Genomic DNA, 17,945 nt, shown 5'->3' with positions numbered 1-17,945 from the left:
AAATTAGAATATAATGATGAAGAATTATTTCAGAAACTTGAGGAGGTAAATCAACCCCCTAATTATGCAGTGGAAGCTCTTCAAAACAATGAATATTTGGCAGATTCAAAAACCAGAGCAGGTCTCATTCCAACAGAAGAACCAGCAGTGTTCCATCTTGTGAAAGAAAAGGTATTGATATTTAATGATGAATTGATGTTCTTGAGTTCTACTCAACCAAATGTTAAATTAACTCCAAGATTAATGTTTCTTCTAACAAACCCCGGATTCAGCGGTTCAAAATATTTTGAGGAACCACTTGATATGGAAAGAGAGGAAGATAGGGTATATATTGAGTTGCTAAATGCACTTGATTATGGAGTTTCTGTTGCTGGTAAAAGTAAGAAGAATGAGAAGGAGAAACATATTATTGATGCTTTAAGTAAGCTTGGTTCGGGCGTTAGTTTTCTTCCAAATGACCCATCACAATTAGTTAATAGGCTATTATTGTTGTTAGGTAGTAAGAAGGCTGGAAACAACAATTGTTTTAATGAATCCTCAGCCATTTTAGATCAGTTGATGAATATGAAAATAATTAATAAATGTCAATACAAAGATATTTTATTAGATATTAAATAAGATGAGAAGCACAATTCTTAGTTTTAATTTCACAACGAGCGTTTACACAGCTTCATTCCCTTACCCACTACAACTTGACCCCCTTACCTCATATGAGGCATCTTTATTGTCGATGGAAACTTATAATACCTTGTTTAATATCACAGAGAAAAACAACAAGTTTAGTTATAATCCAGGAAGTGGATATAAAACTATAACCGTTTCACCTGGAGCTTACGAGATTTCTCAAATATCTTCAGAAGTCTCTCGCCTTATGAAAGAAAAAGGTGATGAACCAAAAAATATTGTAATAGATATTCAAAAACACACTTCAAAATCAACTATTAAACTTAAAAATAATTATAAAGTTGATTTCACGATTGAAAATTCGTTTAGAGAGCTATTGGGTTTCTCTTCAAAAAAGATTGAAAATAACGGGACGTTTTACAGTGATAATGTTATCCAAATATCCTCCGGTATAAATTCAGTATTAATTCATTGTGATTTGATTGATGGTGCTTATAACGATGGAATAAGAACAAATACAATATTTTCATTCAGTGCATACTCAACCCCGATTGGTTATAAATTTAATATGGAACCAAAAAATCTTGTCTATTTACCTGTGTCAGGAAAAACCATATACAGAGTAAATTTTAGGATAACCGACCAAGATAATCGTATGATATCCTTTAATGATGAAATTATATCCATCAGAATTCACCTACGTGAAGGTTTTCAATAAATAAATAATGGTTATTGTGAGAAAACACGAGTTGGGAAAATATAAAATAATTACAGGGGAGGGCATGTACCTTTCACCATACTATACAAGGTATGTGGGTAGAGGATACTATAAACCTAAGAGACAACGAGGTGTAGGTCATCAATTTCGAAATAAAGGAGATGGGATAATTGATACTCTAATGGGTATTGGTTCAACCATCCTTAAACATAAAGACCTAATTGGTTCAACTGCTTCTGCCGTGGGCTCCGTTGCGGGTGCTATAAAGAGTATAAAAGATGCTCAAAAGGAGTCTCATAAATTACAAGCAATCAAAGAAATAAAAAAAGGTAAAACTCAACTATCTTCACAAGAACGACAAAAAATCTTTAAAATACTTGGGTCAGGGTTTCAACGATTTTAATACTATATAAATACAAGTATGGAAGCGATTGATAGTATCTATGATTTGGATGATACAATTATCATTTCAAACTCCACGAAAAAGGAAGACTATTTTAAGGTAAATGCTATAACAGGAACAGACTGGAATTCAAACGGAACAAAAAGTTTTGAAATAAATAATCAACAAACTTACTTGAATATAGCTGATAGTTTCTTGCTGTGTAAATTTAAATTCACTAAGGCTGCGAATAATACTAATGCTACACTCGTAAATGATTTCTTCTGGAAAATGTTTGATAGTGTTCGCCTGTATATTGGAACACAAGAGGTTGAAGCGGTTGATTATGTCTCTGCTACATCTGAAATGATGAAATTTACACTATATTCGTTTGGTGATAGAATGGGTAAGGGAGCTGTTGAAGGTTTTATTCCTGATATGTCAACGGGTACAAACACAGACCCTGGTTATAGTCAAAGGAAGGCAATGTATAATGATGACACAAAACCAGAGAATAGTTTTACCGTAGCAGTACCTCTGAAAGGTATATTTGGATTTTGTGATTATGACAAAGTTTTGTATGGTCTTAAAATTAGATTTCAACTACAAAGGAATGATAATGTAAATAGGTTGCTTTTTGGGGCTGAAAATGCTTTTGGAGACAACAATAAATTTGTTATTAATGATTTGTGTTGGTATATCAGTGAATATACTCCTAATCTTAAAACGGAAGAGATGTTAAATAAAAGTCTTAACTCAAAGAAACCGCTAAATGTATCATACCTTAAAAGAAGATGTCAACACGTTAAACTGGAACACACTACCTACACTTGGAATTTGGGTGTTCTTCAAGGAAAGCCACGATACCTCTGGCTCATTTTTAAAAAACCAGATGGAGAGGATGGTACTAGTAAGAATAATGCGCTGAGTGATAATGCTAAGGTAAAACAACTTCGGGTTTCTCTTGATGGCACATTTTATCCACGAGATAGATTGGAAATTGATTGGGAAAAAAATGATTATGCGGAAGCCTACAAGTCCTACCAAAAGGTGTGTGAAAGTAATGGTAATAATGATCCTATTTTGGATATGGTTGCGTTTCAAAAACGTTATACAATCTACGCAATTGACCTGAGTTCTCAAAAGGAAACTATAAAGTCTAATCGAGTGGATACTTCTCTATACATTGAAAGAGGGGAGAATGAAGAGGTTAATGCATATTGTTTGCTTTTGGAGGAAACAGAATTACAGATTAATACAGATAATGGTGTTATGATTAATATCACATAGGTTTTTTCTCATAAATAAATGGTTGGGGTATATGTTAATCAAATCAATCTTAATAAATTAACATCTTGTATTCAAAATCAAAAGCCTTGTATTATTAATGTTAATACAATTCAAAGAAAAGGAGCTGTAAGAATTGATGTTTTACTCACACACACACAAGTAAAAACACTAAATGATGTTGGATCTCTTAAAATTAAAATGACGAAACCTATGTTAAAGAAATATTCAATAGACGAGTCAAGAGGAGGATTTCTCCTGTTTCTAATTCCTTTATTTGCTGGTTTAAGTGCAGCGGGAGCATTGACTGGTGGTATTTCAGCAGCGGTAAAAACTGCTAACGAAAGGAAGGCACAACTAAAAGCTCAAAAAGAATTGGAAATACATAACAAGGAGTTGGAGAAACAAATTAGTGGAAGTGGTGTAATTGTACATTTTGCTCAAAAACTTGAAAGTCTACCTGATCAAGTTAGATTGTTGGTTAGAGATATGCTTTCCTCTATCGCTCAAGCGGGTGTTAAACTAACTAAACGGGGTAATGGATTGTATCTTTCTCATAAATAAATGGATAAATGGTTTAAACAATTTGGAAAGAATACAACGTCAAATATAGAACTTACTAAGTATTGTAAAACACTAAAAATTGATAATGTGGTTATTTGTATGAGAGATGAATTAATACATATAAATAAGAATACAAAGAATATTATTATGAATTTAGACACACAGAATGGTTCTCATTGGGTTTGTATTCATAATAGTCAGGATAAATATTATTTTGATAGTTATGGTATGCCACCACCTGTTGAAGTAATACAATTCTTACAGAATGGTGTTTATCAAACATTTCAAGTTCAAGAAATTAATTCTAAATGTTGTGGTCAATTATAATGTTTATATGTATTATTTCAACTCAACAATAATGAAAATTTTTATGATATCATTTTTAATCTAATATAAATGACTTATGTTGGAAAAGATGGTTCTATCTTTGGAAAATCCTCTCAGGATATTGATTTATCAAATTATTATACAAAGGCACAGGCTCAACGACAAAAATATAGTGTAAGTAAAAATATTAATATGAAGAATACTTATAAATTAATCAATTATCCAAACCCTACAGATCTACATGATCTACATGGGAGGTGTGCCAGGAGGAAACCTTTGCTGTGCAGAAAGAACATCAGGGCAAGACTAAAGTTTGCCAATGAACACCTAGGCAAAGACCAGCACTTCTGGAACAACGTGCTCTGGACAGATGAGTCAAAGGTAGAGCTATTTGGCCACAGTACCAGAAGACATGTTTGGCGAAAACCAAAGACAGCATTTGACCACAAGAACCTGATACCAACTGTAAAGCATGGTGGCGGAAATATTATGGTTTGGGGCAGCTTTGCTGCATCAGGGCCTGGGCAGCTCACCATCATATAATCCACTATGAATTCTTCATTGTACCAGAGGGTGCTTGAGGATAATGTGAGGACATCTGTCGGAAAGTTGAAGATCAACCGAAGGTGGACCTTGCAACATGACAATGACCCTAAACATAGCAGTAAATCCACCAAGGAATGGCTGAAAAGAAAGAAATGGAGGGTTCTGGAATGGCCAAGTCAAAGCCCAGATCTAAATCCCATCGATATGTTGTGGGGGGATTTGAAACGAGCTGTGCATGCAAGAAACCCCTCAAACATCGCACAGCTTAAAGAATTCTGCATGGAGGAGTGGGCAAAAATTTCTCCCAGTCGATGTCAGAGACTGGTAGACAGTTATAAGAAACGCCTACTTGAGGTTGTTTCTGCCAAAGGGGGCAATACCACCTATTAGAGCCAGGGCTGTACTTACTTTTTCCACATGCGAAATTTGCATTTATGTTTATTTAAATTATACAATGGACTACAAAACGTAAATGTTTCATGATATTTGTTATATTATATCACCTTTATCTATCAATATTGTTGAAATGAAGATCAAATAGCTGTATGTTGAAATATGTCGAAAAAGTCAAAACTTTTCATGGGGTGTACTTACTTTTTCACGTGACTGTACACACAGACATACAAACACTGTTCCAGACGGCTCTGCCTGAAGGGTTACGCCGTAAAAAAAAACGTGCAAAAACAGAAGAGATGGCTCGCATCAAGTTGATTGCGTGGGGCAAGTATGCCATGAATACCATCTAGTTATTGGAGGAAACAAGTGAGGCAATGAACTGTGACAGAAGATAGAAAAGGAGAAGATTACATGACTCCAATTTGGCATTTTGTATAATTGTCATGTAATAACAGCCGTTGGAAAACACTGAACCAGATCGTTTGTAAATGATACTTCGAAAAAATTATCTGCAGGCGAGCGACGATCAATTTTAAAACGTAAAATACACACCTCGCTCGATACAAACAATGCGCACAGTTTACTTTGGGGGTCTCAAGATGGCGCCGCGTTTCTTCACCAATCAGCTGACAGCCAATGCAGTTCGTGTGGAGATCAGTGGCGCAGCCAACGCATGCAGTTGCTTACATTTTAGTTTAATTTTATAGTAAATATTTCAACTTCCAGACTTTAAAGGTGTGCGTCTTTACATCGATCAAAGGCACTCACCATTTTACCAACATTCGTAGTTTTTTGTCACCTTTCGTTCGTTTTACTTTATTTTCAGCGTTATTTTTTTACGACGCATTTGCTCGGAACATATTAGGCGGTGTATAATCAAAAACTAATAATCGAGTCCTTGTTTACATGAAAATTATTCATTTTTGTTTCAAACTGTTTATCTCAGCGAATTGACTTATAAAGCGCTGATTTTAAAATGTTTTCGTTATGTTCTTCCTTTGGTGCAAGAAAGGAACTTCCTTGTTTATTTTGTGGTTTGGGTCATACTCATATCGATGTGTATAAGCAACGTGAGTTACCTGTCGATCTTGCGGGATGGAGGATGGAATTTTTAATTTCAAAAGTCCGAAGCTGCTCCTCGTCCTCAGTGGAAAGAGAAAGAGCGGGAAAGACTTTGTGAGCGAGCGCTTGAAGCACAGGTAGGCCCACCTGGTTCATCGTCCTGTTTGTGTCTGTCGGGTTCCTGTCGTTCGGCCGACGGATGATGTATTATAAATATAATCGAGACTCTATGCTGTGCTTTGGATAATTTAACATTTTCATCCCCAGGCTGGGAAGCAATGTCTTCACAATATTACGACTGTCCGAACCGCTGAAAAGCCAGTATGCCAAGGTACCTGAAGAATGCCATCTCTTCTGCTGGTGAACAGAACGGGCATGAAACGTATTGTTATGTCTGGGCTGGGGGTAAAGCAAAATGTAGAGCCAGGTAGATCTGTATAGGTAGGTATTCGACTGTCGCGATAGGGAATCTACCTGTAATAAGTTCTTCATGTTTAGGCGTTTGTCGGGATAAGATGTATGATTGTGGATCTACCAGGAGATTCGAGTGTTAAGTAGTTAAGGATTAAAGATAACGCCCCTGTGAGTCTCACCTAGTAGTCAAACCTTTGTCCATTATGGCACTGCAAACCACATAAACATTAGTTAGGTCCCTAGCGCAACATTAAATGATTCATTTCCCTGACAATGACTTCGGAACAAACGGACAGGAAACCAGGCCAAAAACACCGCCACAATTGGCCGCCACCATTTACACCTCCGCAAGGCCGACCAACCTCGCATAGCACGTGCTATGAAGAAGAAGCAGGAGTAGAGAGAGCGGCTGTGGTGCAGTGGGCATGCCCCTGGACGAACCGGCGAGTCGTGGGAGGCTCTGATTGGAAGAGCAGTATGCCAATGTGACGTCATCGGGCAGGTATATTACCGAGGGCAGGATGCCATTTTGGGGGAGTACAGTTGAGTTGAGTTGGACCAGAGAGTTGAGTTGGACCAGAGAGTCGAGTTGAGTGGAGTTCAAAGGAGTTCACGGCTTGAGAGAGTCCCGGTGCGATCCCGAGTTTGGAGACTCCTTCCTGTCCCTGGTTGAGTGGAGTTCGCTTGCTTTGTGCAGCCCTGCATTGGACCGTTGGAGCAAGGGAGCTCGTGGTGTGCCGTTGAACCGACGAGGCCTGGTGGCGCTCAGAGGCGGACGGAGAGGGCCGCGGGGCCGTGTTACACTGAAGACGACTGGAGCCAGATAAGCCCGAGCTCCGCGTTTACACTTTACATGACGAGACGTGTTATTTTCGTATTCATCTCCCTCGTATTGTGTTTGATATCTGTTGTGTGTGGGATCCCAATTTAGGCTTCTTATTAGAGTTATTACCGGTGCGTGCTTTTTCACTGTCTTTACTTTTCATTAATAAATCGTTGATTATTTTCTGTATATATCTGAACGCAGTTTTCCTGGGTGTTTGATTTTAATAGGTAAAGCTGCAGGGCTTTCGCTGTGTCCCGCCATTCCGCGCGTTTAAGTGCTTGATTGGAATCCGCTATTGAGTTTTTGCCTCGGGAGTTTAAAGCCTCGTAATCGGCCTCCGCAACTCTGATGTTAATCGCAGTTGCGTGACAGTATTTTTATTTTAAAACTAGCCGAAACCCGTGGAACATCCACGGAAGGGAGGATGTGGTGTATGGGTAGAGTGTACCATTATGGATGGCATAGGGGATTTGCTTGTCCGAGTAAGAGTTAGGAAGAAAGATGAGAATGAAGAGTGCGTATATGAACAACGTATTTATTGCAATCTACTTAAATGACAACGCTACGATATGCTTTTGAAAAATGAATGGATTCGTAATAGGAATCAGCATAGCACCACTCTGGGATTGTCCACCCAGTGGACGGCTTGCTGTCGCCTTCGACTGTCCAATCAGCGGACGGCTTGCTTCACCTTCGCCCAGCAGACGCCAATACGATGGCGTCGTATCGGCAGTTAATCGGATGCTTTTGGGCCCCATCGTCGGCTAATTCAGATTTTTCGAGTATGCCTGTACATGATAAACAAAGAGCGCGGTTTGTTGATCGTAAATCCATTAGTGCCGTGGGCATCGGGTCACTGGGTGCGGCGTAAAAGGGATAACAAAGTCGAGTCCTTACGCTATTATTATATAGATGAGCAGATGTACCCGTAAGAGGCAGGTGATGGGATGGGAGAGCATTTAGTGGGACTGCTGGGCTACAGAATAATAAATAAACAAACAAACAACAACACTTTTACAGGTAATGCACAGCTTTGGAGGTAAGGTAGACTGCAGTGCGGGTTTCGGTGGGTGGAGAGTGTGGTAGGAGGGATCAAATTCAGGAAAGTCTAAATATTCTCCAAGATTGGCAGATGGAGTTTAACATGAGGAAAGGTAAGGTTCGGGATGGGTATGAACAATGAAAATAGGAATTACCTAATGCAAGGGGTAGTCTCGGAGGGTGTCACACAGGTGAAGCATATCTGAGCAGGTGGGTGTGCGGATGGACCGGAGGTGGGAATGACCTGGTCGTGGAGTTGAACGGAGGGATTGAAAGTGAGAGAATAGATAGATTCAGGCACGGACTGAATGTAGATTTGACAGAAAGATTCCTGGAACGGACCGAGGTGGATTGAAGCACGGAGCGAATGTAGATTGAAGGAAAGAATGCTGGAACGGACCGAATGGGGATTGAAAGAATAATATATTTGGAAATGGGGAGACACTACACCGTGAATATGAAGACTAACTGACCATAATGCATGTTTCCATTCCTGTACCCCTTAGACAATGGACAAACGTCTACCTTGACATAGACTAAGAAATAACTATCTCAGGATTCCTATCGTGTACATGGATGTGCTCTCTCTGGGAGTACTTTTCCCAAAACCACAACAATATTTTGCAGTGACCGAACACTCATAGTGGAGCTCGTCCATATGTTGTGCAGGAATTAGACATCAGTGTACCTTTGGTGGCCGAGGCAACGACCCCAGGGAGCCAGGAAGTTATGGTCTTTTGCTGCTGCTTTCTTTGCTTAGATACCGCCAAGATTGTGCTCGGAATTGAGGTTTGTACATTGTGGCCTAGTACAATTGATTTTCCAATTCCATTTTTGTACCAGAATCATGGCCTTGATCTGGATCGCCTGATGGATTCCAGTAACTACAAAGAATTTCATCGTGCTGACATGGTGCATTGGGGTGAGACGCAGCGGAAGGAAGATCCTGGTTGTTTCTGCCGTATTGCCATTGAAAATGCAGACCCTTCACGCCCGATCTGGGTAATTGGCCTGTCTGGGTCGTTTGACAGATAACGCTCATCATGCGTTGTATGCCTTCGGCTGCATTCAAATGGTCTTTTGGTTGCCTTTTGTTGCAGATGCAACGTAATTATATAAGATTTGATTTCTTACGAGTTTCATCACCTTACATGGGATTACACACCGATTTAACTTAACCAATGGTAACCTGCCATCCTAGTGCTGCCATCCAGATTTCCTATTGGATCATCAGGGCAAGCTTTGATAAAATCGAGCTTTCTCAATTGGGTAAGGATAACACAGTAGCTCACTGTTAGTTTCTCAATATATGTTTTCTCTTCCCTGTGCATCTCGGAGTTGTAAATCCGTGCATTCCCTTTGCATGGAGTTACTATAGCCGCAGGCCGTGGTGTATATTGCATTATCTTTGTAATCTACTATTTAAGAGAGCTGTTGGTCTGTCTGTGTGGCGTCATTTTGCTCAGAGATGGCTGAACAGATCTTCGTCCAAAAAGGGGGGTTTTTTGGATTAAAAAAAAATCACTCTATAATGCCTAAGCCTTTTTGATTAATAACAGTTATAGACAAGAATCACCTTTAGAGGCCATTTTCCCCGCAGAGCAGGGGTTGGCCTTTTTCAGGCACCGTGGTCCCCTTTTTGAAGCAATGTTTTACAGCCGGGTGCCCTTTATGCCGCCAACCCTGTTAGTCACCTCTTGCGTACACACAGGGAATTACCAGTGAACTGGTACTCAATTTGCCGGCCTCAGAAGGATGACAGGCTGAGTCAACCCCCCTGGTGTTAATTCAGCAATCGACCGGGATTCGAACCCAGGATCCCAAGCCGGCACCCTAACCGCTAAGCCAACACCAGGCTCTAGTTATAGATCCGGAAGTTATAATCAAACAATTTTGGAAGCGGTTGAAGTTGGTGGTAAGGCTGCTTCTTCTTCTTCCTGAACGTCATCATATTTAAGGGTGTAGTACTGGTGAACAGGTGATTTTTTTTTTTTTTTTAGCTGAACAGTTTCCTTATAGTCTTATAAACAAGAATCATGCTATTAGAGGTCATAGAAGTACCCCTAATTATTGAAAAATTCAAATTTCAATTCAATTCAATATAATATTTTGCATGAAATTTGTTATAACTTGGGAAATGCATCATTCTTTTGGGCTGAAATTTGGACAGGATATTCAGAATATCACTTCCTTTAAAATGATGAAGGCTTTTGTTTATAGGAGTAGCCATTGTGGATTTATTGAAGGACAACCAAGTTTTATCTGGTAATTGGCATAATTAGCTAATTAGTGAACATTTGACATAATTTCACAAAATCCTCATCAGGTAGAGTAACACATGTATAATACATGTACCAAGTTTTGTGTGAAAAGAATGATAGGTGACATAGAAGATAGAAGTAGAAATGTGTTCTTTGTTTTTCCTTGTTTTTTATTGACGGTCTAATTTATGCAAATTATATGCATGTAATATGACAAAGAAGCGTTGAAACTGGTCTGAGTTAAAGCCAAGATTATATCTTTCAAGAAAAACTGAAAATTAGATATTAACTTGACTTTGTTTTTGTGTAAAGGCCTCTCAAAGGTACCTATGTAGTTTTCTCAATTTTTCACCAGTACTACACCCTTAACTCAGAAACGTGATGAATGGCACTTTCACCAGCATGTGTTCAACGACAAAGGTGAAATGATGTTTTGACATTTGTGATGGATTCTGATTTGGATGTAATTGCTTTTCCATTATATTTGCCCTCATTTCAAATATTTTAATGTTTCTTTTTTGCTTGATGGTGGACCGGGGGAGGGGAATGAATTAATCTATGTAAATGTGTACCGTGTAGCACCATCTAGTGATGGTGGCAGAGGGTATTACAATTTCCCTTTTTACCTGTGCAACACTGAGGTTTCTGAAGCACTCTTTGCACTGGAAAAATTTTCCTCCGTCAATTCGCCCCTCAATTCGCCCCTCTCCCAAAACGAAGAGTCATGTCAAAGCCACCCTCTTCCTCCCTCCCCCCCCCCCCCCCCCCAAAAGTTGTATATGTAGTATATCTTTCCCCTCACCTCCCCATCCCCTCCTCCTTCCACTCCCCCCACTCCATTTCTCACCCCTCCTCCTTCCACTCCCCCCCCCCCCCCACTCCCTTCTTCACCCCTCCCTCTCGTGCTTCCTCTCCCCTCACCCCCCCCCCCCCTCCCCGCAACGCCGTGTACTCCTGCTAGTGCAATATATGCTGTGGGGAATGCAAATCTTTTTGGACCATGGCCCAGTTATATGCATGTGACCATCTGTTGTATTGTTTGTTGTACCCAAACATATATATTTTTTGTCTATTATTTATTTATTTTTAGAGAATTGTTGTCGCGATGTGCAATGAGTCATTGGCAGTTGATCATTCGGTGAGATTGTCAAGGATGAGTTTGAGGGACCGTTATGGATCGTTTTAAGAATTTTGATATATTAAAAGGTAATCACAATGTAAATTCTGTCCCTACCCTAAACCCCCAGGAATATATTTTTTATCGCCTACAACATTCCCGGGCACACCCCGAGCACACCCAACAGATTTTTTAACTCATTCCATCCAGCGGTTCAAGAGTACATATAAATCAAACAAGCAAACACTTCTCCAATTATAGTACCGTATAAAATTATTTTATAATTTAAAGAGTCTGCATATATTAACAACACGTAACTCTTGTTGCCTTGTGTTTAAAAAAAAATGGCGATTCAGTTTTAATTGCAAGTTACAAAAATTGTCTCCAGCAGCATTGGTTGATGTTTTCAAGTCACCACATTTCTTCTGAGTTTGCAAAAATAACAAATAATACACAAAAACCCTGACATTCGTGGATTCACTTTCAGTGCAACCCGCCTAATTGTGGTTTATAAAATGTGACCTGTTTCTACATTCGCGGCCCCTGCGCTCTGGCTATTCGTGGCTTTTGCGGGCATAAAACATCCCCCGCCATCATCCCCCACCATTGTCACCTACCACCAATGGATCGTCCCCCACAAATAATGGTCACAAACCATGGTTAATCAGCCCTCCTCCATATACCCACAACCCACTGCACGGGTTCGTCTCCGCAGCGTGTCCTGGGTCTAACTCGTTCTTCTCACTCTGCTGCTTTGACGTGCTGTGATTCCTCATGCTCGGGAACTTTTGCGCTCATTGTTTCAAGTCAATCATGGGACCTAAGCGTACGAATAATGTAGGAGATGCATCTGCTCCCAATAGGCTGAAAAAGGTGATGAGCTTGAGCCAGGAAGTGGAGCTGCTTGGCTGACAACAAAGGGGTGAGAGTGTGGCCTCTGTGGGCAGAACGAGTCCACTGTCCCATATACTGTATAAAGAAAATCGAGAAGGCGATTCGTGAAAATGTCGCGGCTAGCACAGCACCCAGTGCCCAAGTCGTTACGCAAGTCAGGGACATTCATATTTAAAATATGGAGAAGGCATTGAGTGTATGGCTTGAGGATAATGCGCACAAAAGTGGGCCTATCATTCGTGAAAAGGAAAAGCACATTTATAGTCATATGGTTAGCGTGGGTGGTGCTGCTAACACGAGTGATGCGGGTACGAGCGATGCGAGTTTGTGTGATGTGGGTACAGGTAGCCCCAGTTCCTTCCAAGCTAGCAGGTGATGGTTTGACCGCTTCAAGAAGCTGGTACAATCTCCACAATGTGAGGCTCACTGGCGAGTGTGCCTCGGCAGACTATGAGGCAACTGCAACTTTCCCCGCTCAACTCACACAACTGATTGTGGAGAAGGGGTATCTCAGAGCAATCTTCAATGCTGACGAGACAGGCCTGTCAAGGACTTTCATCTTGATGCGAGAGAGGACAACATCATGGTTAAATGCTGCAAATGACCAGGTATCTCTTCTCCTCTGCGCCAACGCCAAAGGAGACTGCATGATGAAGCCGATGATGCTGTACCGTGCCCTGAACTCACGGGCATAAGCAAACGCACTCTGCCCGTATTTTGGAGGACGAACAAAAAGGCTTGGGTAACAGCTGCCATATTCATGGATGGGTTCCACAATGGTTTTGTCCGTCAAATGGAGATGTACCTGGCAGAAAAGAACCTCTCCTTCAAGATCCTCCTGCTGGTGGACAACACACCAGGCCACCCCAAGGAGCTGAATGTGGCCCATCCCAAGGTTGAAGTCATCCTCTGCCACCCAACACCATTTCCATAATCCAACCACTCGATGTCATGGGAGATGGCAGGGGATGGCTTTGATGACATGAAGCCTGAAGAATTAGGGGAGTTCTTCGCCTTACATGGGGAGGGGCTGACTGAGGTGGAGTTGGAGGCCATCATCAAGGTTTCCGAGGAGGAGGAGGTGGAGGACAGTGAAAAGGAGGAGGAGGTGGCGAGGTCCAAGTTAATCGTCAAGTTCCTGGCTGAGGTGCTGAAGGACATGAAGACAGTCGCTGACAGGTTGTAAGATGCCGTCCCATTGATGGAGCGATACCTCTGATTTTAGAAGGTGCTTGATGATGTTTTGCTGCCTTACACAGAGCTGCCGAGAAACCTGTAGCACTCAACAAAACACAGAAACCTGCAGCACTCAGCAAAACACAGAAACCTGCAGGACTCATCAAAACCTTCAGCACTCCTTACACAGAAACCTGCAGAACTCATCACAACCTTCAGCACTCCTTACACAGAAACCTGTAGAACTCAGCAAAACCTACAGCACTCCTCACACAGAAACCTGCAGCACTCCTCACACAGAAACCTGCAGCACTCCTCACACAGAAACCTGCAGCACTCCTCACACAGAAACCTGCAGCACTCCTCACACAGAAACCTGCAGAACTCCTCACACAGAAACCTGCAGAACTCCTTACACAGAAACCTGCAGAACTCCTTACACAGAAACCTGCAGAACTCCTTACACAGAAACCTGCAGAACTCCTTACACAGAAACCTGCAGAACCCCTTACACAGAAACCTGCAGAACCCCTTACACAGAAACCTGCAGAACCCCTTACACAGAAACCTGCAGAACCCCTTACACAGAAACCTGCAGAACTCCTTACACAGAAACCTGCAGAACTCCTTACACAGAAACCTGCAGCACTCCTTACACAGAAACCTGCAGCACTCCTTACACAGAAACCTGCAGCACTCCTTACACAGAAACCTGCAGCACTCCTTACACAGAAACCTGCAGCACTCCTTACACAGAAACCTGCAGCACTCTTTACACATAAAACTGCAGCACTCTTTACACATAAAACTGCAGCACTCTTTACACATAAAACTGCAGCACTCTTTACACATAAAACTGCAGCACTCCTTACACAAACCTGCAGAACTCATTACACACAAACCTGCAGCACTCTTTACAAATAAACCTGCAGAACTCCTCACACATAAACCTGCAGCACTCTTTACACATAAACCTGCAGAACTCTTTACACATAAACCTGCAGCACTCTTTACACATAAACCTGCAGCACTCTTTACACATAAACCTGCAGCACTCTTTACACATAAACCTGCAGCACTCTTTACACATAAACCTGCAGCACTCTTTACACATAAACCTGCAGCACTCTTTACACATAAACCTGCAGCACTCTTTACACATAAACCTGCAGCACTCTTTACACATAAACCTGCAGAACTCTTTACACATAAACCTGCAGCACTCTTTACACATAAACCTGCAGAACTCTTTACACATAAACCTGCAGCACTCTTTACACATAAACCTGCAGCACTCTTTACACATAAACCTGCAGCACTCTTTACACATAAACCTGCAGCACTCTTTACACATAAACCTGCAGCACTCTTTACACATAAACCTGCAGCACTCCTTACACATAAACCTGCAGCACTCTACACATAAACCTGCAGCACTCCTTACACATAAACCTGCAGCACTCTTTACACATAAACCTGCAGCACTCTTTACACATAAACCTGCAGCACTCTTTACACATAAACCTGCAGCACTCTTTACACATAAACCTGCAGCACTCTTTGCACATAAACCTGCAGCACTCTACACATAAACCTGCAGCACTCTTTACACATAAACCTGCAGCACTCTTTACACATAAACCTGCAGCACTCTTTACACATAAACCTGCAGCACTCTTTACACATAAACCTGCAGCACTCTTTACACATAAACCTGCAGCACTCTTTACACATAAACCTGCAGCACTCTTTACACATAAACCTGCAGCACTCTTTACACATAAACCTGCAGCACTCCTTACACATAAACCTGCAGCACTCTACACATAACCCTGCAGCACTCCTTACACATAAACCTGCAGCACTCTTTACACATAAACCTGCAGCACTCTTTACACATAAACCTGCAGCACTCTTTACACATAAACCTGCAGCACTCTTTACACATAAACCTGCAGCACTCCTTACACATAAACCTGCAGCACTCTACACATAAACCTGCAGCACTCCTTACACATAAACCTGCAGCACTCTTTACACATAAACCTGCAGCACTCTTTACACATAAAACTGCAGCACTCTTTACACATAAACCTGCAGCACTCTTTGCACATAAACCTGCAGCACTCTTTACACATAAACCTGCAGAACTCTTTACACATAAACCTGCAGAACTCTGCAAAACAGCTGTGTATCACCCATTTTTTCGCTCTGATTCCTCCACCTCAACACCATCAGCACCCTCACTTGCATCCTCCTCAGTGGAGTTCCCTGGATTCTAACTCATCATCATCATCCTCATCATCACATAAAAAATAAATGAAATGAAAATTGTTGACTGTACCTACTGTTGTTTTATTTTAATTTATTTGTAAACATTTTTAATGAAACTAATTACCTCGTACGTGCATTCGTGCTCTTAAACCTTTAATATATTTCCCTCATGTATCACGATCCGCCGTGAACCTATCCCCCTTTTTCCCATTGAAACAAGGCCCTGCCATTCGCGATTTGCGTTAGTTTGCAGGAGCGTATCCCCCACGAATGTCGTGGTCCTACTGTAATGATACATTACAATATCCCCCACGAATGTCGTGGTCCTACTGTAATGATACATTACAATATCCCCCACGAATGTTGTGGTCCTACTGTAATGATACATACCGCTCCACCACACTCCCCCGACTCTCTCACACTGTAGTTCCTCTCCATGCAGATATCCTTTCTTGGTAGGTAAGGTGGTGGTTTGTTAAATTAATGAATGGATGCTGATGTTTAATCGATGCCTTGGCCTCCTGCAGCTTGTGACTGATGCTCGCCGCATGTCAGACATGGTGTGGTTGCGTGACCACTTTGGCGATGTCATTGAGATGGTGCGAGTCACTGCAGTGGAGGCAACGCGGCAACGTCGAGGATGGAAGTTTACTGCTGGTGTGTATTTTAAATCCTCAATAATTGTTTTTTCTAATCCGGAAAACTCGTAACATGTAGTCATAACATATGCTGGCTTTTCTCACATCATCAGCATGGTATGTCTCGTTTAAAATCATGTCATTTTGAAAAACATGTGAAATTGTCTTCAATTTCCCCTTTTAGGGATAGATGATGCTGAATCAGAATGCGGCCTAGACACTGTTGTCGACTGGGACTGGATCATTCCCAATGACTCGAGTCCTGCCAATCTGGACCGGATTATTGACCCCTTAGTGGACCACATACAATCCAAACTGAAATCCTGATATCTTATTTATACACTATTCGTTCAAGTTTTTAATCCACCAATTCACTTTAACCGTTTCTTTCAATTCTATGTTCCTTGGCTAATTTAGTATTGATTTGTTTATCCAATCACTTTTTTTTTTACCTCCACCACCGAAGGTGGATGGAGGTTATGTTTTCACTCACCCCTGTCTGTTTGTCTGTCTGTCTGAACAAGATGTCTCAAAAAGTTGTGGACGGATTCGGATGACATTTGGCAGAGAGGTAGCATATGTGACAAGGACAAAATGATTACATTTTGGTGAAGATCCGGATTCGGATCCGGATAGTAGAATTTTTAAAGTGATTCTTTACCATTGGGAGAAGACGCTAAACATGATATATAGCAGGATATCTCAAAAAGTTATGGATGGATTTGGACGAAACTTGATGGAGAGGTTGGGTGTGTGACGAGGACTAATCGATTCGATTTTGGTGAATATCTGTGTATGGATTCGGATACGAGAATTATTTAATTCTTTAAGTGATTCTTCACCATTGAGAGATTGGGCGAAAAGCGATGTACGAGTATAACACGATATTTTAAAAAGTTGCAGACGAGTTATGGCAAAACTTGGGTGATGAGTTGTTTCGATTTTGCCGATTAGATTTTGGTTCAGATCTGAATCCAGATCCGGCCTATCAATGGATAGAAAACGTAAACTGTTCAGCCTGACGGAGGCGTGCGCCCTACCGAGAGCCGTTCTAGTTTGTATTAACACCTTATCTTTCGTACTTTTCATCCAAAATCTGGGCTCGAGGAATAGAGAATACTTTCATATTTGGCAATAATCTCCTGCAGAATTGTTTGTAAAACTGAGACAGTATTATGAATGTCTACTTTGCAGCTCAAAAGGACATTTTTATGCAGAGTCAAATAAACATTTTTTTTTTCACCTGTCCAAGCATTATCCCTGCCCTTACAGAGGTATGTGTTAGGGGAACCCAGGTACAAAAGTTTTATTTCTGAAAAGCATTCAAAATCGTTAATCATAGTCTAATTTAAAGGGAAAACATTTGCCAATCACAAATAGTTGAAAAAGCCCGAGTGT

At 41.1% G+C, this 17,945-nt stretch overlaps 2 protein-coding genes across 2 annotated transcripts in view; both read left to right on the top strand.

Moving 5' to 3' along the window:
- LOC137436150 (uncharacterized) overlaps window positions 1–17,945 on the top strand; it is a 216,288-nt gene that overhangs the window by 166,415 nt on the left and 31,928 nt on the right. The window lies entirely within an intron of this gene.
- LOC144894355 (phosphomevalonate kinase-like) lies at window positions 5,834–17,793 on the top strand. The gene is made up of 5 exons (XM_078787108.1): window positions 5,834–6,043; window positions 6,174–6,237; window positions 9,031–9,189; window positions 16,437–16,566; window positions 16,732–17,793. Exons 1-5 carry the CDS (start codon window positions 5,940–5,942, stop codon window positions 16,872–16,874), a joined length of 600 nt encoding a protein of 199 aa, XP_078643234.1. The 5' UTR covers window positions 5,834–5,939; the 3' UTR covers window positions 16,875–17,793.

Source organism: Myxine glutinosa, chromosome 11 (genome assembly GCF_964187855.1).
Source record: "Myxine glutinosa chromosome 11, kmMyxGlut1.1, whole genome shotgun sequence".
NCBI lineage: Eukaryota > Metazoa > Chordata > Myxini > Myxiniformes > Myxinidae > Myxine > Myxine glutinosa.
This window is presented reverse-complemented; position numbering and strand designations above follow the sequence as displayed.